Below are 23036 nucleotides of genomic sequence, written 5' to 3'. Positions count from 1 at the left end.
CTGTGCTAGAGGAGTCTCTGCGCCTTTCTCTCTTCCAACACGGCCATTAACTAAGAAATGCAAATTCCCCAATCCAAAAAGAGAGAATACAGACCCAGTGAGGATGGAAAGCCAGGCAGCTGATGGCTCCAACTCTCTGTCCCATAAAACCATCGTAGTATTTGATATTGTTGATCAGCTCCCCGTTTCCGTTGTAGATTGCAGTGAACTGATTCATCGAGCCACTGGAAGGGAACCAAGAGAACATGGTGTCACCGAGAAAGCTGTGGTAACACCAATATTGTTGCCTTCAGCCCCCTTTCCAGCCGTGTCGACCTGAGCTGTTCATCAGACTGTGCGCGATGATTTCTTACAAGCGGGGAGACTGACTCTAACTGTACCATGGCAACCTCCGTGCAGAGATTCACAGAAAGGCTGGAACCACAGTTACCTGTTCCACTGCAGGGCTGAGACAGAAGACACGAAGAGCTGATGCACACACACACCGGGAGCAGGTCCCCAACCACCCCCAGGGTACGTGGCCGTGGAGCAGCTGCTGGTCCCCAGCCAGAGCCCCAAAATACCCATGCTGACTTTGCACGGGATCTGACATTGCAGTGTAAGACCACGCACCATCAGTTTAAGCCACTGGTGCAGAGGTTTCACTAATGCACGCAAGGGAGCATTCCCGAGCTGACGACGTGGGAAAGAAGCGGGACTGTTTGGGTGAGGTTTAAACAAACAACAAAACCCCATGAGTGATGTCTGCAGAGACAAACTGCCCTCTCTGTCCACCCCAGGGATGCAAGAGATGAAACTAGAACTTACCATGCGAAGAGGTTGGCCTGGGGGTGAATGTCAAGGGCCGTCAGCCCTTTGACTATCTGAAGGACCTTCATGGACTCCGGCATCCGGGGGTCAAAGAACCGCACGTCTCCATTTACACTGCCAACACATGAGTTTCACAATGTCAGGCTGTGCCCAGAGCAGACCCTAAAGGCCAGGGACTCAAGCGTCTGCCTGTCTGCGAGCTGACCACTTCGATTGGAAAATCAGGACAGAGAAGACACGCACCCTTGCCTTCTCCGTCAGTACGGCTGAATTCCCACTGATGTCACCCATCTTTGGTACCCTCCACAACGCACTAAGTGCTGTGCAAACGGCTCTGCTTCTGCCCTCAGGAGCGATCCATTATTGCTTTTACCGCTTACAGCTCATCGCTGAGTACAAGTGCCTTTACTGCTATGTCACACTCAATACACCAAGCTGCACGTCAGACCCGCACTCCTCCTTTGCACAGTAGGAAACCGTATTAGAAAACTCCGACCAGATGGGATCTGTGGTACCGTCCATCGTGCCAAACGTCCGGACACAGCTGCACGAGTCTGGGCTGTCCAAAGTACTCTGTGGACCAGGCGTAACAACCCTGCAAACGCTCAGCCCACGCGTCCGTCCTATGAACGACCTTATCGGGGAAGAGAGCGTGGGGAAAGCAACAGCGGTAGCAGCAAGGTACTGCGCTTAGCAGATCAAGCACCTTTCAAACACAAATGGTTTCTTTTTCTTAAGTGGTCTCTCTGCAATACATCAGCAGAATCAGGTGTTAGCTGTGGAGAGGGGGCATCGTCTCCTACAGCCCTGGAACCAAGGACCGGAGATTTCGCTATGGTACATCTGCTCTCCTGAGCTGCTGGCAAGAGACTGGTCAATTGGTGCACAAACAGAAGAGTCTCTTCTGGAAACTAAATTCAAAATCCACTCATCTGATCTAATTCTGCTGGCAGCAGAAGTAAAGCTTTTGGCACCACAACTTTTCAAGTGTTATTTTTCCCAAGTCACTGACGGCCATACAATTGTGAATCACCCTACAGAGTTAAGAACAACAAAAGCACAAAGCAGCATATTGCCTCTAGTTTCTTTACCTCTGGAATATCTGATACTGATCAAAAGGCTGCTAGAGAGGATTACTTATATCATTACAAGAGGCTGCAACTCCAGCTGTCACATAATTAAATTCAAGACAAATTAAACTTGGGGTTGATTTAGATCCTAAAGACTAGATGGAAATATTGTTTGAGAGAGATCAAATTCATTTAAAGCTTTGAGCGTTAATAAGACTTGAAAATGGTTCTGGATGTACTGGCAGACGACGCAAGAGCTTTAAAATGGAAGTGAAGTTCTGTGATGAGGGACGACTACGTGGGAAAACACACCCCAGCTGAAGAACAAGAGGCAACAAGTCAACAACAGCTAAGCTACTAAACCAGGATATTCCGAAGGTGTTTAAGGACCTTTCCCAGCAGCGCTGTCGGCCTGCTAAGAGCAGACCTGCTGGTTAATCAGAAGCGCCGTGCGGCACTAGCACAACCTCAGGTGGGGAACCAGCGCCGGGCGACGGAGAGCTGCAGGACCCAGCCCGGAGTTGCCCGTCCCGTGCTACAAACTCCCGCCTCTGGTCCGGGGAAAACGCTTCGCCGAGGTTCAGAGAACTGCTCTACAAGCAATACAATGCCTTCAGGTTTTTCAGGAAATAGCTAGACCGAGACCTCGCCACGTCCCAACATTTGCTCTTCTTGGATCTTGTCGTGAACTGAAGGAGAGAGTGAACTGGGAGAAACCGAGAGCAAGGTGGGGTGTCTCAACAAACCGCGTCCCTTTGGGATGAGCCCAGACCTGTCTTTTGAAGTCCAGCACTTTCTCATACCCCTTCAATGACGAGAGAAAGCATCACGTGCTGAGAAGGACACTGAGGAGAGGGGAAGAAGGAGCCTTCAGAGCCGGGCTGGCCAAGCCTACAGGCCTGACCCCTGGGACTGGTGAAGGAGATTACAGAAAGGAAGATTAAAAACTCTAATATGTGAGCTCAACAAATCTGGCAGCTGCATCACATAATCCCCTTTCTGAAAATCTTAATACATTTTTGCTGGCCCAGCCCCCACGTCAGGAATGTTCTGAATCCCAGAAAATTATGCTTTGTTTTCATTTTGTAGTCAAGAAAAAGAGCCTCTTTGCGTGCAAACAGTGGCTTTGTGACAATAAATTATATTCTGCTGTTCTTTAATGGCCAAATAAGTATATGCTGCTCTCTCTGCAGTATTTACCATGCAGCAGAAATGGATTTATGTGTAGAAAATTGCTAGACAGCAAAGTAATCCTGCCCAGCAATATGCCCAACAGATGCAACATCAACCTTCCTTCTCATGTTCTCTCGCAAATGACCCCACGGAGACGTTGGCAATAAAGAAGAAGGGCCATAAGATAGACTATATCTAGGTTAGGTTTCTGGTTCTCTCCATTCCTCCCTCACACGCCTCGTGATGGTGATTTCAGCAGAGACGCCTTCTTGTTTACTCTCAAACCTCCCTAACAGGCTGCCAAGGAAAGCTCCGCATTTCTTTTTGCCTTCTCTCCACCAAGTTTGGAGCAGGAGTTAATTACTGAAGCAAATGTCAAACTAAAGAGCTTTACCCTCTTAGCTCTTGAAATAAGAGAGGCAGAATTTAAATAGAAAAAGAAATTGTGTTTAAGAGAAAACAGCTCAAAGAGTAAAACCTCTTTTACCTGACGCTCATGATGTTGCCCTCGGGATGTTTCTGCAGGTACGCTTTCACCACCCAGGCCGTGTGCTCCCGGTAGGTCATGACACGGCTGAGGAACAAGGAGAGAAACGTTTTGAAGGGAGGGAGGTGGAAACGCGAGGATCCCACCGAGGCTGGGCAGGACGGGTAGTTACCATTCACTGAGCGCCATCCTCCTGTCAAACACGCGGATGGAGCCGTCCCCCAGCCCCGCCACGATCAACGAACGGTGAGAATCACAGGAGAGGCTGGTGACACAGCTGTCGGCTCCGGTGGGGATATCCTAAGGAGAAGGCACACAAAACCCAACCTCCAGTTATCGTCAGTGAAGTCTATTTCTTTAATTTTGCTTTTTATTTCATTTTACTTTTATTTTTTATTTCCTTTTTTTAAACACTTAGCTCCCTTCCTCCTTTCCCCACTGGGATCACCACTACACTCTGCAGAGCTCTGGGGCTTAGTGGGATGGGCCAAGCCGAGCAGACGGAGCGTGACCTTCCCCTTGGCCACGGAGATCCTGGCGGCCCGGCGGCTCTGGAACAACGTCAGAGGGGAGGCGAGAGCCCTGGACGACACACGGAGCCACCTGACAATACAGCAGCGGAGAATCACTTATGCAGGATAAAGCGAGCCAGTGCTGCGCCACCTAAAGTCCCCGCTTCAGGACATGTGACGTGTAGATTCAGGTTATCTCATTAGATGCCAGACACTGTGCGTATTAAAAAAAATGACATGGAAAAAGAAGACGGGAGCTTGCAAGGACAGCTGTGCTGGAACACGGTGTGCGCTCTTGCTCTAAGGCTGCCGCTTCCCCCTTTTTACTCGCTATAAGCAAAAGGATCGCTTGGGGTAATGTCTACGCCTGCCACGAGGAAAAACATTTTCAACTAAAACAGGTGAAAACTAAGCAATGCTGAAAAAGTAGGCTAACAATCAGGAGGCAGGCTGGAACCGCATTAGCTAATTTCACACCTCCATCCTATTTTCGCTTCTGTGCGGCTTCACCTTTCCTGGCTGCTCCCGCAGCCTGGGCTGAGCCGAGGAGCTCCTCGGGGCTGTTCTCGGCAGCTCCCCGACGCCCGAGCCCAGGAACGGCCTTTGAAGCAGGAACAATCAGCAGAAGTGAAAATGAAGCACTTGCTGCTTCAGCTACATCCCGAGCGCTTCCAGGGGTAGGCTTTTTGTAGTTCAAAGAGTGGGAAGGCACCTTTATTAGCTCGGACTACGTAGCTTCACTGCTCTTTGTGCTGAATTTCAGTTTTCCAGTGTTACCGAGTCAGGAAGTTTCAATCGCTTGAATTTCAGCACAACCAATCTTTGCAATTAAAAAAGAAACCACACGTTTTCAGATACTTTCAGCGCAGTCATTAATCATCACCATTTAAAAGATTTTCACCTCCTGAATTTTGCTGTTCCCTAATTTACATAGAAAAAAAATAATATGTGAAAGTAATTAAGATTAACATAGGCTTAATTATTCTGCATTGCAGGGTCAAAGTGTCGTAATTAATGTTCATCCAAGGGTAATTAATTTCTAGAAGCTTTGAAAACTAGTCCTGCTGTTTTCTCCAGCCTGGTGACTCCATTCTCACAGACCAGCTGCTTCTCCTTGTAATTCCTGAGAAACTTCCATTTGATTACGACTGAGGTGAACGCTTACGGCGTCTTTTCCCTGTTACGCTGCACAGAAAGTTTTGTACGACTGAAATACCGCTGTCGTACCGCCACATTTCAGAGGGGAGATGCGACCAGCACGGGGTGCCCCAGCCTGCAGAGCTCCCGGGGACACGCGGGGACACCGAGGGAGGTGCCTGGCTGGGGGGACCTGCGTCCTCTGACACCCGGGGCAGACGGCACCCAGCAAACCTCTGACCTGCCTCACGCTGGCCAAAGCCACAGCAACGCGTGGGAGCAGCACACGGCGAGGAAACGCTCGTCTTCGTGTCCTGCTGCTCCACGGCCGGGAGCGGGTCTGTGAGCGCTCTCTGCGCCTTCCCTGAAACCAGCCCTGCAGCCTGGGGCCCTGTAATGAGCTCTGGGTCCGTCCCAGAGAAGCAGAGGTGGCAGCAGTAAATCAGAATGACCCAACTCACCACGTTTCCTCAAGAATTTTTACGCTATTTCAATTACACGCTAGCAGGAAACCCTGCCTGCACCCTGGTGCCTGCCTCCGGACCACACAGCCTCACCCTTCCCAAACACCGCTGAACACGCCCAGGATAACAGCGGCAGCTTCCAGGGAAGACCCGACACACTCACTAAGTATGTGTGCGCTTTTATTTATCGCGTAAGATGTCTCTAAGCAGGGAAGCAGAAGCTCCAGAACCCGCCAGCTCTCCACAGAGGAGTCTCCGACGCTTTGGCCGTGCGCGGGCACCCTCTGCGTGGGATGTGCTCTGGGAGGGAAAAGGTGAACGGGCCAAACACGCAGACATTACCTGGACTTTCATTTCCCGATCCGTGTCCCAGATCCGGATTATCCTCACATCTCCCGATGTCATCAGGAGCCCGGTTTCTTGTTCCCAGTCGACGACCATTCCTGCTCCTAAGACAAAACACAGGCAGGGCGTGCAAATTAATCTCTGCATCAGCCCAGGCAGAGCTGCGCTAATTAGAACAGCAGCTTTCGTCACCTCATGCTACAGGAACTATCGTTATTAGAGGAAATTTAAAATTGCATACAAACACATCCACACATCCTCCAAATGGGATCAAACCAGCTGGTCCTGGATCTGAGTCCAAAATACGTCTTTGACCTCTTGGCTCGCTTAAGTGCTTAGGAAAGCCAAGGGGCAGGCGAATAGAGCCTTCCAGGGACGCTGCCAGGCTGCTGGGGACTTCTAAGGGGATCTTAATAAATTATTCACCAGTTTATGAGAACACCAGATTAAATGATGATTGAAGTAGACTAAACTGGTGACACCTCACATAGCAAGACCTGAGAGGCTCCGGATTACCGTGATTCCTCATTCTAATAGAAATATGTAGCTAAGGGGAGGTGTTTCTAAACAAGGAATAGCAAAATCATTGCTGCAAGACATTGAATTAAACAGCTTGGTAGGAGTAAAAACCAATTTGCTCTACGGACAGATAAGGAGGGGAACACTCTGCAATTGCACTGGCTAAAATACATTTACAAGAGCTCTTGCTCTTCACCTTTGAGGGCACAACCTGATTGCTAGGTGAAGTTTAGAAAACCGTCCCACCCATGCTGTAAGAGAATTACAAGGGATTTTCTGTCCCCAAAACACCTGACACGGGCACTGTGTACCGCCAGGCTGGGAGACGCCTGAACTGGTGAGTCGTGCTGGTACAGCAATTTCCAGAGAAGAGTAAATGTGTGGCACCCCCTGTCCCAGCTGGGGGAATAAGATGTCCAAAAGCCACGGGCCGAGCTGGCTCTCCTAAGCACAGAGCACACCAGCCTCAGAACAAGGCGGGTATTGGGACTTGGGAAATAGCTGGCAACGAAACCCCTGATTCTGCAGGGGAAACCTCTGAGGAGCAATTCTTGTACATTTAATTAGAAGGGACTTCTTTGTACCTGAGTGCCGCCTCCACAGTACAGAAACGTTTTGCTTAAAGCACAGAGCCGTACAGCAATTATCTGCTGCTTTTCATGCTGCAAAGGCCGACCAACCCCAAATCTACGGGATTTCCAGGGGGACTCTTATTCATACAATGAAAACACAAACAAAAACCGCCAGGAGCGTTACAGGAGGGAGCCAGACGAGAGCTCCAGTTTTTGGGGTTGTTTTCACCCGGCCGGGCAGGGCTGTCCTCGGGGCGGGGGCAGACTCATCCTTGCCCTGCCCAGCAGCGCCTCTCCCGCTCCTCCACGCCAAACTGGGAAGTATTTTACCAGCCTGCGGCCCGGAGCCGAGCACTCCGCAATGCGCCGTGGCTGCTGCCGCCGGGATTCCGGGATTGCCACTGCACAAACACCCCCAGGAGGAGCGCACAACTCGCTTGTCCAGAAGGTACAAACGTGAATTTGTCTCGATTTACTGCTAGGAATTAGCCCCAGCAGGAAATTTAAACCTGCTCCAATATGCTCTTTGTCACCAAAGGGCCGTAAGTACTTTTCACCAAACACCTTTACAGGGCGCAAAGGAAACAACCGAGGCATCCTATAAACACCACGTTTTCTTCAAAGACGATGAAATGACCTTGTTTTGCACAGATCCAGATAGAACACTTTGCCCATCTCCCCTTTCCAAGCATCGCATCCAAGCCGGTTCCTGATCTTGCTGCACCCCGCCGAGAAGATTACTGACGTTTATTGACACTCCGTCATCTTCCCGCAGGAAATTCGGGCCTCTGGGCTAAGCTGAGAGCTTGTAGCTTGATTGTTACTTCAGACTGCCTGGCAGCTCGGAGGGCTGCTAGAGATCTGAGGCAAACAAGCAGGCAGTGATTTAGATGATAAACATCACTGAAGTGTTTTCATTTGTCATCTTGTTTATGGCCCATGTGACAAGATAAACCTGGCAGGCTGAGACAGATACTGCCATTACCATCGCTGATGGACTTAAGCAGGCAATGTGCTCTTAGGCAGTTTTAAAGCTCCCAATTTCCCAGTTACATTCCCCAGTTTGAAGATAATGTTTTCCTTCAGTCTGATCGGCAGCAGGAGTCCCCAGCCTGCTGCGGTCCCAGGTGTCTTTTCAGCTTGGCAGGGGGACGGTGATGGTGAATTCTGAGTGATGGCTGGCGCTCTGGGGGCTTCTCTTGGCGTATCTGTGGGGAATTCATGCCCTGAGGATATTCAGCGATGCCATCTAGGCGGCCAGGGAAAGTTTGATTGAGGCAAGAAGCTCCAGAGGGGTTTCAGTTAACGTTACACGGCACAGAGCCGTCCCGTGAGAGATGCCCTGATGGAGAGGACAAGGGCTCCCCTGGACCAGGAGCTGGCAGAGCCCAGGTGGGGAGAAAGGAGGGGGAGGGCGTTGGGGCACGGTGTGGCTCCCGCTCTTCCGAGCAGCCAATGCGGCTCCTGCCTTTCTTATAAAACTTCAATAGTCCACGTCAGCGATAACCTCTGCTCTCTGGAAGAGGGAAGCGCAGCATTTTGATCACCCCATACCAAGGGATCTTCCCTTTCTTTTGTCAGTTTCCTTATTCTTTCAAGAAAATGTGACATATCAGTTTTGTTGGTTCTGGCGCACCGTGCCCGCGGGTGGAACGGGCAGTGGCAGAGTACGGGGTGCTCACCCTGCACCACACAACGCGGGCATCGGAAACAACAGAATATCTGCATAAAAGCAACAGTGGAGGAGAACTCCTGGCCCCTTCCCGCTGGGAGACGGGGCCGGCTCCATCTGCAGCCCAGCATGGCGGCGGGTCCCACTGCAGGGTCCCACCACGGCGAGCACCAGCCCCGGGCTGGGGGGTCTGATCCCGCTGCAGCCCCAGCGATGCCCTGGCCAAGGGGCAAAGGGGAGCCCAGGATGCGCCTGGGAGTGCGAAACCGCAATTCAAATGCGTCTGAGAAGAAGAAAAGCCTTTGCACGTAAATTTAAGTCATTCACATGTGTAGAACAGGGATGGAAAGTTTCCTCTGACTGTGAAATGCTAAATCCGAAGATGACACTCACAGTACGAAACGAGACATAAATAGCTGAACTATTTCTATGTACGAGTAAACGTTTTCATGGGGGAAATGATACAGTATTGGCTCATGTTTATATGTTAAACTCCTAGTATTTTGGGATGAGAAATAAATGTGGAACTTTATACTAATTATCATTTCCTTTTTAATTAACTGAGGTCCTTCTCCAGGATGTTACCGCTGAGACTGCAGCTCACCTGCTGGGGTTTGGCTCGTGGCTTTGGCACCTAAGATGCTTCTCGGCTTCGTTCTGGCAAAAAGGCAACGCGCTCCGCAAAGCCAGGCGAGCTCAGCTCCGCCTGAGCCTCCGAAGGCAGGGTCTGCATGACCCGCCACCGTCCCCGCGCTCCCGCCTCCCTGCAGAAGGGAGTGAACGGGGGCAATGCCGCGACACTCATGCAGCACCTGACAAAGGCCAGGAGTGAAACTGTGGTGTCCTCAGAAGCCAATGAAGAGCACAAACAAGCGTCTGAGCAACACGCTTCTTGTAACGCATCGTCAGCTAAGATTACAATTTTCCTGTAAAGAATGGTATGTTTTCAGATAATGAGCAACAAATCTTCCACAAGAAAATACTTTTTGTGGAGTTTGGGTTTTTTTTTTTTAGTTTTTTTGGTTTGGTTTTTCTTTTTTTGAGTCTTTTAACACAAGTACTTGCAGTTCTGTACGATGCAAGTTTATATACAAGGCAACACATACCAGCAGCCATTCTTGAAGCTGTAACTTTCTACGGCTGTTCCCTCAGGATTCCCCCTGAGCAACAGATATTTGTCTGGGTGGGATAGTTCCCCGTATACATGACAATAAATAACACTAGTGTTGGAAATGGCTGCATTCTGAGTGTTTGCTCTTATTTTTAACGTCACTGGAATGTGGCCAACCCGTACTTGGCATTTCAGTGAAATCAGGAATACCTACACAGAACACAATGTAAAAGCATCTTGGATTCTGACTGATGATTTTTTAATCCTGGGCCCTCCTGTCTGAGCAATGAGGCGCATCACTATTTTAATTTCCAGGAAGCAGTGGGAGGGCCGCATGACCTCACTCATCATTAGTTTCTACAACATCCTTTCAAAAAGTGTCACTCTTCTCATGCCAAGGACTACGCGCAGCAAGGGAGCAGAGTAGCTGTGATGCTGGGAATCCGATTAAAAGAACACAAACCCCTGGAGATGCAATTTCTCCAATTATTTTATTGCCATAAAACAATCTGACCAGAAATAGGGTGCTCCTCCCAAACTTCTTATTCCTAAAGGACGAGATACCAGCCCCTGGGAAAATGTGGGAAGACTCGCTCTACTTTCCTCTCTCCCTCTTGTTCTGCGGTAGAAGCTCTGTTTGATTTTGACCCTTCGATCAGCTCCTTCTGCAGGTCAGAGCCTTCCCTCTGCCACGGCTGCTCTGTCGCAGGCCGCCCCACGCAGCTCCCAGCACCTCCCCTCCCAGGGAGCTGCTGATTGCTATTTCTCAGCCCCCCCGGATGGCTGACCGGCTGCCAGCAGCGCCGAGCGCACTCCAAGCAGAGCGGAGCCTCCAGAGGGCAAGGGCCTGTTTTTCCGCAGAGCAGGTATTTGACGTCTCTCACTTTGTTTGGGAAGCCCCAGGAGAGCAGGAAGGAAGCAGGGAACTGGCAAGTATGTGCTTATTTTTTCTTGCTTGGCATCAGTATAAATTTTCTTGAGGTGAGACAGATTACGGCTGTTTACACACCAGCACCAACAGCCCTCGGGAGGCAGCGATGGATGGAGGTGGGCAGAGGTCAGATGTACATTTTCTCGTTAACACCGTCTCCTTCCTATCGCACATTGCGTTATGCCGGCAGGAGGCGATGCTGAGACCGCCCGGGGGCTCTGACGGCGCAGGGGGTGAAGCCAAGGGTCACACAAATGCTTCTCCAGACTCCTCTGCAGACTCCCCTGTGCTCACACCGACTGCAGGGGCTCCCGGGCTGAACTGCGCAGTGGCCTGACACGACCTGGACCATTAAACCATTGGTCTTTCTCTAATTTACCACCGATCTGCAATACAGCGGTGCCCGGTGACTCCTGCCTGCAACCAGCACCCAGCGACGGGAGAATGAAGAGACAGTCCCTGTCTTTCTTTCCGTAAGAATTCCTCACAGAAGCCTAGGCAACGAGAACAAATTTCCTGTGCTTTAGTAACAAAACTAGTATATTTTATCTAAACATTGCTGATGTATTTTGCCGTCAAGCAAACAGCTCATCTCACACATTTTCAAGACTTCTTCAGTGGGAGAGAAGGAATCCTTTTGCTGCAGTTTTCACTAGGAGAACACCTGGCCAGAAAACGCTGGTGAATGCTTTCTATCGATCCGCAGTTATTTGTGTGCTCGGGAGAGAGCGCGGCTGCCTGGCACCAGCAGTATTGATCCAGCAAGGCAGGGGCTGGTATTTCCTTAATCGGTTCCGATGCCCGGTTTACTGAGCGAGGAATTCCCCGCAGCCAAGTCTTGCTAATTTTAGCCTTTCCGTTTGCCAGCGGGTTTTCGAGCAAAACGCGGAGCCAGGCAGCTAACGGCAACACATCAGCTTTGCTAATTCCTGTCCCAGTGCTCTGCCTCCGAACGGCACAAGAGAGATCTGCAAAGGCCTCGAGCGAAAGAGCTCTGAATCACACAGCACTGCAGTCATCTTCCTCCTATTCATCACGACAGACACATTCAGCTCTTATCAGTCAGCAAATATTAATAATTGATGAATAACCCAAGCTGACTACGTCGACACTCGCACCCACGGATGTGCGTACACACAAAGATGCCCTGAGCCATTAGCCAGCTGCTTCCCTGGAGACCTGGGCGGCAGAGGAGGGGGCCGGGCTCCAGAGCCATGCAGACACTGCGCAGTCCTGGCTGCTACAGATGGCAGCTGGGGAGTTCATTTACCTTCCTTCCACGTGAAAGAACAGAATTTGTAAGATTTATTAGGCGTATCCTTGCCAAAAGTCCGCTATTCTAAGCCTCCTGGGGAAAGATTCATCAGCTTAACCTTTTCACGTGATCTTTACAGCAAAAATGTATTACAAATAAACCCCAGTAAACACACGAGCTTAAGGGTGGTTCACATCTGGACCCTGGCGGTCAAACCCTTTTGCTCAGTGATGCTTTGAAATCTTCCTGGAAAGAGAGCCTGGCACATCCCACCCAAACCTCCTCTTGCCACAGAAAGCCAAGGGTCTGCCATGGAGCTGCCCTCCCCCGGAGAGCACAGACCCTCCTGCCCTTCTCATGGCTCTACGGACACAGACACGAGGGGAGGAATGGGAGAGGTGGGAGCAGCGAAGCTTTCCAGGAAGCACAAGGACCCAGCAGTCACTCAAACAGTGCCAAAAAATCCAAGCAACCAACCAAGCAGTCAACCAACCCGCAGGCAGACGCGGAGATCCTTCCCACCCGGCCGACGGTAGGTAAGAGAAAGAGAGCACTCACCTCCCTGTTTACTTCTGTCAAGATAGATTGAAACCCTTCGGGCCAGACCTGTGAGAAGACAGGGATTAAGGGGTTGATGCTAAGGGTAAGTTGGTCAGCCAGAGCAAAAATCAATCTTAAAAAAGGATTAGAAAAAGCAACTCAAAGTAAAGGAAAGAAGGTAACAGAGAAGCAGAAGCAGGAAGAGCAGCACATGCCTCCATCCAGAGAGCAGGCACTAGTTCAATCTCAGCGTTCCCTGGGAAGCCATCAACGGTGGCGCTTGTCGTGTGTGAAGTGAGTGTTCTGGCTGGCTGACAACAGCACAGATTTGACATTTCTTCTTGAACAAGGAAACTCATCCTTCGCATGAGCTGGTCCCTGTTCTGAAGTGAAATGCATCAGGAAGCGACAGACGGAAATCCAAACAACGGATGGCATCTGTGCAAACCAAAGCAAGCCCAGAACAGGAGGCTCCCGCCCTGGAAGGTCTGGGATCCTGCCGTGAGGGGATGGAGTTCAGGGGACGGACAGACACTACCCAGCACGCAGAGAGCGCCAACCACCTATGGGTGCTCCGTCCAAACAACCCCTAAGCTGGCCACAGGCACAGCCCAGTCTCTAGCCCCTCGGCAGTCAGAGGGCACTGCAGCACGGCAGCAAAGGGGGACGCGAGAGGCACCTTGGGAAATCTGGAAATCTTGCACAGGGAGCCCCAGGCATTCAGGAAGAGACAGGGCTGAGCCCTTCGGCCCTCCCCTGGCCCCACTTTGGAAGGGATATACTGGTTTTTCTTTGCTGAACTGGAGAAGGGAAAACAACGTAGGCATCTGCAGAGAGCACCCAGAGAGCTGGGGAGGGATCAGCCGAGCAGACGGCGGCTGCTAATTGTGAAGCAGCTGGTTATACTTCTGTATTTTTCCAAATTCCAGAACTGTACTGCTTTAAAGGGCAATGCCATTCTGACCGGGGGACCGTGGTTTGTTTCCCTTTGTCACAAAGAAACAACACAAACATGGCAGGTTTGTCAAGAGGCACCAGCATGGCCAATGTCGTGAGAGCCGGAGCGCGGCGCGACCCAGCCCGCTCAGCGCCGCCAATTCCGAGCTCTCCCGCAGACACTGGCGACGGGTCTGGGCTGCTCCGGGAGCTCACGCCGCTCACAGCGCCCGCAGCCCTCACACACCCTCATCTATAGAAATTGCCAGAATTCCCAAAGCCTCCCGCTGTGAAATCACTGCTTCAGAGCACGTCAGGTTTATGTTCTTCCTACGCTGCTCAACAGAAAATGCTTAGTTTTTCCTACGTCTTTTGAAACGCCAGGCTGTTAACAACAGGCGTTTTGCCTTTTTCCCTGCCCCCTCCGTCTCTCGCGCTGGGGATTCCCAGCCGCTGCCTTACGCTCCGGCTCCTGGCACCAATGCTGCTTTAAACACCCCGATTTTGATTGAAAAAGACTTTTCTTGGTGCATCATGAGTGCAGATCTAAACAAGATCAAAATCAACCGATCTCATATTGGAAAGAAGAGGGTGTCCACGCAGCAGTGTGCCGGTGTTTAATTGAAGAGTCACCTACCCTGAGCCTCGAGTCAGCTGTTAAGTGCAATAAACTGGGGCTGAGCTACTCCTGAGCGAGAGCATCCCCACACGGGGGTTTAGCACACTGCCGGGGCTGCGTCAGCTCACGGCTCCTACCTCAGGCTGCACGCCACAAACAAGCCCTTTACGGAGTCTAAAAGCTCGGGTTCTGTGCCTCCCTCGGGCCTGCTCCCTGCTCACAGACAGCCCCTGAGCACGCGATTGCTGACCTCCCATTACTCGGACAACCTGGGGATGCTTTTCAAGCTTCCAAAGGATGTATTTAGGTATTGCATATTCCTCTCTCCTTTTACAAGCGGGAAAACTGCCTAGGAAAGTCAGTATCCTGGCTGCCGTCAAGACAACTATTAAATTCAGAGATGAGTATAACACGGGGGACAAGGGTGGGAGAGGAGAGGTGGAAATCAATAGCAGGAGCAAACAAACTCCGCTAAAACTGAGCTCTGCAGCTTCAAAAATGCGTCTTCACTTTTATAAGCCAGTGCTGGACCACAACTATGATCTTGGCAGCAAAAGATAACTGTTCAGGAGCGCCTCAGTTCCAAGGGGACCTGATCCACATCGCTCTTTTGAAGTGACTACGTTTCCTTCTCTCTCCACAAAGAAATCTGTCCTTCTCTTCTTCCAAACCTAATTCTATTGCTCCGAAGGTGCAACAGGACGCAGACTTCCTAAGACCGTAAGAGAAAGAAAAGGGGAAAACCCTTCTTAAAGAGAACAGGCTTAAAAGTTTCAACACTCCTGTTTTGGCCAGTGTAACCATTCAACTCCCAGAGCTAGATCAGCTCTCGACCTATTTTGCAACGCCAAACCCTGACGCTTACAACGCTTCCTTCCATACGGAAGGCCTGCGGAGAGGAGGGTACAATCAGGCAGCGCTGTGCCCTGGTAAGGTGCACGGGGAAAGTAAGGCAGGGAAATGGAATTATCCCGAAGGAGTTCCGTCGGCAGTTGTCCACATCCTCCTGGAGCTTGAGTGATGGCGCAGCAAGAAGCCGACGATCAGAGCAGGCTGGGGGAATTCCAGCCTGCTGGAATTGTTTGGCGGTTGTTTGGGCGAGTCCGTTACCAGCACCAAGGGAGCCAGATCCTGAATCCAGGGATGGTAAATGTTGACCAGCATCCTTTAGAAAAGCTGGTGTTGACAAGGAAGAAATATGGACCAACTGAATGACACCACAAAGGGCAACTTGAGATGATTTGTGGACACTTTCCACCTAAGGAGATTCAGGCCTTTCACCACTTGGTGCATCACCACTGTTCTCCTCCTGCTTTTATTGACATCTCGGCAAAGAGCAGGTTCTGACCATGGTAATTTTCACAGTATGCTGCAAACTTCCAGCAGCTTATAATCAGTTTTGTGCACATACCGCAGCGAGGCACAGAGCCTAAAGTTACCTCAAATACAGTTCCTCTTTCCTAAAACATCAGAGATGAACCATGAGGTGTTAAGGAAAACATAACAGATATGAGCTCAACAAGGCAGCACTAGTAAAATCCAATGAATAGCTAAAAGAGCTCTGTCAGACTCCCGTGATGAACCACATAAGCTCAGAAATGAGAACTGTCAGATTTTAAGGTCAGGATGAATTATGATGGTCATCTCATCTGACCTCCCGCATAGCACAAGCCAGGGAGCCTCGCCCAGCAATTCCTGCATCAATCCCACAGGCGCTGATTGAACTACCGCACATTTAGAAAAACTTGTAGCCTTGATTAAAAATATTCAAGTGACAGAGAATTACATTAGAGCATTAGTACATCACCCGGTCTCAGAAGGACGAAACGTCCACCTCCTTTTTAACGTCCTAAAACAGACTTCAGGGCTACTCGAACTGGTCTTCTGGTTTCACCCTGTGTATGGCCGGATGCCAGTGCTCCTTTTTACTGCTTTCTCTATCCAACTTTTCTAACATTCCAAGGAGGTCAATGTCTAACTGTGCTGTCCTTCTGCACGTGTCAGATTGAGATCGCATATTCGCTGGCCACCTCCTGACCCACAATAAACAGCGAAGAATAATTGCCAAAATTTGAGCTCAGGCTAAAGGAGGTCACAGGTGCAACATGCAAAGCTGTGCAGAGGCTGAGCAGCCCATCAGAAGGGAAGAGGCAATACGTGAGCTGCTACCCCACCCACGGGCAAGAACAACCTCCTGCCAGGATGAGTACGGAGCAGGGCAGTGCCCAGTTCCACCGTTGTTCTACAGTTCTCTCCTTAGGAACACAGTGAAGAGGAACGCTTGGGCAAGACAGCTGCCGCGAAGCTGGTGAAGGACGAGGTCGTTGTTCCCTTCTGCCCCCCAGCAAGAGGCTGCTCTGGTTTTCTTCGTGTGTGTGAGGTTGCTGTGGTGGGCTTTCGCTTTTGTTGGTTTTGTGAGAACTGGAAAACTAATTCCCCACCAAGGCCTGGCAACAGGCCATTCCAGAACGCAGAGACTGTTGAACAAGGATGTTACTGATGGCTAAAGCTGAGAAACCCATTTTACTCTCCCCATCCCTAGAAAAAACCCTGCCATCACAAATTCTTTTTATCCCCCCGCCCCCAACAAAACTTGGTGGGGACCCACCTCGTGTAGTCGGCAGCATGTCTGAGAGCCCCTGCCAAGCAGTTACCATCTCTGGGTTCTTTTCCAGGTCTGCAAAGTTCTTCCACACTCTGATGGCACCGTCATCTTGGTGAGCACAGAAAAAGAGAACACAATGCAACGTCACTGCTGATGCAACGCTCGTAATTACTTGTGCAGAACAACGAACCGAAGCGGGACTGTAGTCGTACAAACTCCAAAACTGAGAGTGTCACTTGAACTTCATCTTTTTTATTAGAGTTCCTTTTCCTCTCTAATCTTACATCCATGAAACCTACAGCATTGTTCTACTGGGAAGTGTTCTGGAAGAGCTTAACTCCTTCCCCCGAATAACACCTGACATTAGATGTCGCTCCATTTCTTTGACCCATTCGTTCATTTTCTCTGGGATTCGTCTCTGTCCTCCTTGCTATTGGTGCCGAGCGCCACAAAAGTACCCTACTAAATACAAAATACAAGCCCACAGAAGAAGTTGAATCAAAGCCCGGCCCATCAGCAGCAAATCTTTCAAGAACATCGTGTATTTTTTCAATTTGTTCCCCACCTGTGAAACTTTTGTGCTAAGAATCAATAAATTGAAAGGAAAATGTCCTAAAGGCCCTCTCAGCTCCTCTTCCACCTCTCTTAATTATAGCCAACCTGTGCATTTCAGCGTGAAGTTTGAAAAGCTATTGAAAGCACTCAGATTGACAGGTTTAGAACGGTTCCTCGGGAGAGAAGCGGATCTTACTCACAGCTTTACAGACCAATGAGTGGGAAGGGGCTCTTCATGCCACCTTAGGCGATGCAAGAGGGCATTCTAGAGGACCGAGTCCCCTGGGTGAGACACACGGGCTAGAGAGAGACTCACAGCTGTTTGAGAAGTTTAGTGCTTAAAATAAGCCCTGCCTGCTCTAGGCTTAAAACAGCACAAGTAACAGAATTTGATTTCTTCTGCTTTGCTTGCGGCACGATTTCCTTCCCAGCTCTGGACAGCAGCTTTTAACCAACTAAAATCCCGTTGCCCGAGGCAGCGGATAGGAGGAGGTTACCACGAGCTTGCAATGACAGGTGAAGGCTCGGAATGATGTAACAAAGCTGTGACTGGAAAAGCTTTCAGCAAGCGTTTGGTTTGTTAGTCACCTGAAAAGCTCTGCAGCACGCACTTAAGCAGCTAAGATGTTTCGGTACTGCCAGAAACAACTTTCAGCTTCGATGCTGGAAAGGCCTCCTCAGCTGAGACCAGGCGGGTGACAGGGGAGGGAAAGCTCAGGCTGGGCCAAGTCCCCGGAGGGAAGAGCCAGAGCATGAGAACGGCTCACACGGGCTTCAATTCTGTAAAGGCCCCCACTCCTGCCCTCGTATGTGGGAAAATACATTATTTACCTGTAGCAGTCAGCAGCAAGGAGCAGTCCTGTCCATTCAGGTACTCCATGGCTGTGATCCTGGTGTATCGAGGGTTCCCGTTGTGGAAATAGTCCAACTTTTCCCCTTTCTCCCAGTCCCAAAAACTGTGGGAGGAAAAAAAATATCACGTCAGTTCTTGGTTCTCTGTGCAAGCTATAAGAGAGATCTACTCAGTACAGCAAAACTAAAAATTATATACACTGGAAAACAATTCCATTTGTTTTTCTCCTCTGGTATTCAGGATCATTTTATTAATAACGTACATCATCCTCCAGCAAAAAAACCAGGATAAAAGCCCAGTTGTAAGTGACTATTGTAAATCTGTGGGGATTCACTTGCAGCCCTCTAACCCAGCACCTCCCACAGAGAAGGACTCGGTGCTTGGTGGCACCTGGTACCTCAGACTCTGCCCCATCTCCCTGCCCTGAAAGAGGGAAGGATGGTCAGGGCGGGGAGTGGGGATAAGGAAAGGAGCAACATACGGCAGTGCTACCCCGCGATAATCCACACGGAGCCTGGACCCCCCGCGGAAGCTCTTACCAGATGCTGTCTTTGTCGGCCACGGCGATGCAGGGCGTGAAGGGGTGGAACTTCACCACCGAGGGGACGCCCGGGTTCCTGTTGAGGAAGATCTGATCATCCAGCCGGGAAATACCTGCAGGGGGAAGGAGGCAGCCGTGGCTCAGAGCCTGGGAACACCCTGCTGAGGGATGGGGCTCGGACCCCCTCCCAGCTTCCCAGGGCCACCTGTCACCACCCTCCTCCCCCTCCTCCTCCCCAGTTCTCACCAACAGACCCCCCAACGCTCTCCTCCTTGAAGAACCTTCTCAGCCCCGGGTTATGTGACAGCCCCGGCCCCCCCCCACCCCGACTGTCCCACGACTGACGAGAAGGCAGCACGCAAGCGCTACCAAGGCCAGAGAAACGCCAGCTTGTGCTGACAGAAAAATCAACAGTATTTTCTCAAAATAAAAAAAATTAAAACACTTCTTTTCAACTCAAGACACAGTATTTCATTTTAGCTTGTGGATTATTTATTTAACCTTCCATTTGAGTTCTTTTAAGTTTTAGGTTACTTTGCAAATGAAAAATATATTTTCCATGGAGACATGAAAATGATGGTTAAAGACCTTTCCCGTCTTTACTTTAGCACAGTTTGCTATTCACAAACCGTTTTGGTACTCCTGACACTGCAATTTTTTGGCACAGTATGAATTCATCACACAAAACCCTAAGCCCAGGAGACATTTTCTCAGTTCTAGTTTGTTTTAGAATGCACCCATTTAATCTAATTTTCATTAAAAGACTGTAAGTCTATTTTAATTCTTTTTAATATTTCACATTTTCATTTTTTTTTAACGAATACTGGCATTTTAGTCGCTCAGGTCAAGCAACTAAATATGAACACTGTCTAGAAAAAGGTTTAACTTCTTCAGGCAAGCATGAAAAATCTCCTTCTTTGTATTCAAAAAGATCTCCCAAGCCATCTCCCGGGCGCCAGCTTCATTTCTGTACGACTCTGGTTCATGATCTTCCGCAGTTTCAGGACATTAAGCTCCCCATCGCACTGACTCGAGCCCAGCAAACCTCCAGAGAGCGAGGTACCGGCAGGAGGCTGAGCCTCGCGCAGTTCTTCATGCAGTGCATTGTGATTTCCAGCCCCTCGCGTGCCTCAGCGAGCGTCCCCGCAGCGGAGCAGCACCCACCCGCACGGCCCTGCCCGGGACACTGCCGGGAGGATGCCAGGAGAGCAGCTCCCGTAACTGCCGCTCCCGAGGCTCTGCTCATCGAGGCACACAAGCAGGAATAGTTTAAGTATGCAAACTCCTGAGGGCACTTCATCGGCTCCACTGTCTTCCAATAAATTCCTGTGCTAAAAGAATTCTAGTCCAACCGCTGCCTCATAGAGGCATAAAGAGTCATAAACCCAGCAATATCAGCTTTCTGGAGAGTACACACTGACGAAACACGAACCTGAGGCTCATGAGAGGGAAACGTGGAAGCACACATAAAGCCATGCATACAAGTATTAAAAATATAATGGGACGTAAGGAATAAGCAATCATGCACAGAGCTCAGCAGAGCAGGGAACGTGAAAGACACTGCTGAGATGTCTTCCGAGCACGCGAGGGCTGGTTTGTGTGACGGTGTCTGACACACGGCAAATGCTCTGAGCCTTCTTGGCCAGACTGAGCTCTGAAGTTCATCCTACAACATTCTGCCTTCTGCCCCTTTAAAAACATAACCCGCAGTATCCATCCGAACGTTACAGGACAGGGAGGAAAAGCCCAAATGGTAAATCAATACCATCTGTTAAGGTTCTCTGAATTATTGATTTCACGCCGCCTGCCCTGGCTCTCGCGGAGGTGCCGGCTGCCACTGGGTACACGCTGAAGAGTTCAGCGGCTGCCCGTCAGCCCAGAGGGCTCGGGAGCCAACACTTGCATTGAAAATCGGATGCTCTGTCCGTTCTTATAAGCGGGGGAGCCTGCTTTCATGGCAAGCTCTCTCCTCTGTCAAAGAAGTCATTACTCTTAGGCTCCTCCAGTCATGACAGGTCGGCCAGCCCGGTGCTAAGCTCCAGCCGGGCGCTCCACTGGTGACCAACCCACTCGGTCGTCTCTAACAGGATGCTGCGGTGACATTTCCAAAGGAGAAGGCAGACATTCGACATTTGAAGTGGTCACTCCCCTGATCTGGTGAACAAACCCAGCAGCTGAGAATGGGAAGGTGAGTGACCCTACGCAGCGTCGCCTCGCCTGCCCGCGGGAGAGCACAGGCACCTTCCCAACCGGAGGCTCAGCACGGGACCATCATTAACTGGGGTTTTACAGTTCAGCGGCCTGACTAAACGCAGTGCTCGCAGCCCGAGGAAGCTGGGCAAGAGGGACATCACTCACCCTTCTGGATGATCTTCTGGGCTTGCTTCCTGACACGAGCGTTGCGCAGAAACCGCCACTCTCTCTCCTTGCGAATCTGGCTCTCCAAGTCATGCTCTTCTGGGATCTTTCAGTACATCAACATATTCACAACACAAAACAACAGGAACCATCAAAACTCCATGAATTACCCTCGTAACACACACTCATACACATGCACGTCAGACTAAGCCATCAATTCTTTAGGGTCTCCAGCTTCAGGCAGTGAACAAAGGAGCTCGTGGGACCTTATGTTATTGAACACTTGAGCATCTTTCTGATCTAAATCTTCCCCACCATCTGTAATCTCTTCCCCTTTCCTTTTGCTGTCCTATATTTTGTTTTAAGTCTTAGGCATTTCTCCGAAGTGAGTGTCGTGGGGTTTCTGAAGAGCCGCGCACATTCACATCACCCGTCGCTGTAACACGCGACGGGTTGGTAAGGAACATTGTCTGCTGTACACAGTCACCGTAACTCCTCTCCTCCCTAAACAGTGCCAGCCCAGCTCCAGTGCAATACAGATTACTCTGCTTAACACTTTTCAGCTGAAAAGCATCACGTAGCGATCCTGAGATTAAAGAGAGCACAAACCTTTGATACAGAGAGAAAGCTCAGAACACATTAAAATCTTTTTTTCATTGCTAATAGATGACTGCAAGCCAAAAAAGGCATTACTTTATTTTCAAATCCCTGAGACGCTCAAGTTACCAACATTATATTTTACTAGTAACGGTAATTGTTTTACTTTCCCATGCCAGAATTGGTTCCAAGAAAACGATGCCCCCGTGTCATCTTGGTTTGATTACACACAAAGTTCCACCTGAAACTGGAGGCAGGCCCTGGAGCAGGGCCACTCCGTGAGAGTACAGCCACTCTGACCTATTTTATTACATTTATTCACAGCCCGTAGCTCCAGGCTTCGGCATGGTTTTCCTGCAAAACCTGTCCTCTAGCCACAGGCCAGGGCAGGATTCTGCACCGGCTCCTGCCAGGGCTCTGGTAAGTCCAGGTGCTGCTCCCGAGGACGGGCAGAGACCCCGGGTATTCCTGCCCTCAGGCAAAGCACAGGATCAAAAGGAATGAACTCATCTGATCCCATCCCCAGAACCACTGCAGCGGTTACGTATGATGTGTCTTTTATTTAATGCTTAAAAAATTATGCAAGCCTAATAACATCACTGCGCTAGAAACATCCTTGGATCAATTAAGGAGCTGAGATAGAGGACTCTAATCCAGCTTCTTTTGAGGAAGGAAACGATGGCTGTTCCAAAAGGAGTAACTCTTGGAGAAGGGAGACATAAAAGACAAGGTCCTTTCTCTCCTTCCCCGTTCCCCACAAACACGCACTTTTTTTTTCCTTAACAAGAAAGTACTTAAATCATCTGTCACTATTATATATACTGTCTTCAAAATGCACTATACTTTCGAAGACAACTATTACTGAGCTGAATTTCTGCTTCTTCAAAATAAATAAAAAATAAGAAACCCACCCTCCACCTTTCCTCCTGGCAAAAAAAAAAAAAAAAAAAAAAAGCACTACTATTTCAATTTTTCAAGAATACAACATCTATTAGAAAGGCAATGACATATGACCAATAACGTAAAGCAATAAACAAACCTAAGATAAAATACATCAAAGGAGATCTGAGCGCGGAGAGATTACACCTACACCTTAATGAAAATCCAGCTTCTCTGGGAATAAATTAAAGTAAGACCTAAAAGGCCAGGGGAAGAAAAGGGAACAAGTAGAATGGTAAATTCTCCTACAGGCACCCAGCGGCTTTCACAGTTTAGGACTAAGAAATACGCCGTCACGCAGTTGAGCAAAGCACTCTTCATTCCAGCAGATAAAGAACACCCGATTAAAGGAGCTGCCGGGCTTTTCAGGTCTGAAGAAAAATAACTTCACTCTTCCAAGGAGGCTGAGCAGGCAGTTGTTTTTATCACCTGGTA

General features: G+C 49.8%; 1 protein-coding gene across 4 annotated transcripts in view; it reads right to left on the bottom strand.

The window, feature by feature from the left end:
• RPTOR (regulatory associated protein of MTOR complex 1) overlaps nucleotides 1-23036 on the bottom strand; it is a 155904-nt gene that overhangs the window by 3964 nt on the left and 128904 nt on the right. For 2 of the 4 annotated variants that reach the window (XM_074607399.1, XM_074607397.1), the window contains 10 exons: nucleotides 21066-21171; nucleotides 18706-18820; nucleotides 18145-18269; nucleotides 16762-16866; nucleotides 12617-12664; nucleotides 5996-6102; nucleotides 3713-3840; nucleotides 3541-3627; nucleotides 808-924; nucleotides 95-224 (listed from right to left, as the gene is read on the bottom strand). In XM_074607399.1, the coding sequence (XP_074463500.1) occupies nucleotides 95-224; nucleotides 808-924; nucleotides 3541-3627; nucleotides 3713-3840; nucleotides 5996-6102; nucleotides 12617-12664; nucleotides 16762-16866; nucleotides 18145-18269; nucleotides 18706-18820; nucleotides 21066-21171 (1068 nt within the window). The remainder of the gene's footprint in view (nucleotides 1-94; nucleotides 225-807; nucleotides 925-3540; nucleotides 3628-3712; nucleotides 3841-5995; nucleotides 6103-12616; nucleotides 12665-16761; nucleotides 16867-18144; nucleotides 18270-18705; nucleotides 18821-21065; nucleotides 21172-23036) is intronic. The other 2 variants (XM_074607396.1, XM_074607398.1) reach the window with 1 other exon arrangement.

Source organism: Larus michahellis, chromosome 14 (assembly GCF_964199755.1).
Source record: "Larus michahellis chromosome 14, bLarMic1.1, whole genome shotgun sequence".
In the NCBI taxonomy this organism is placed as follows: Eukaryota; Metazoa; Chordata; class Aves; order Charadriiformes; family Laridae; genus Larus; species Larus michahellis.
Note: the sequence above shows the minus strand (reverse complement) of the source record. Positions and strands in the feature narration are given on the sequence as shown.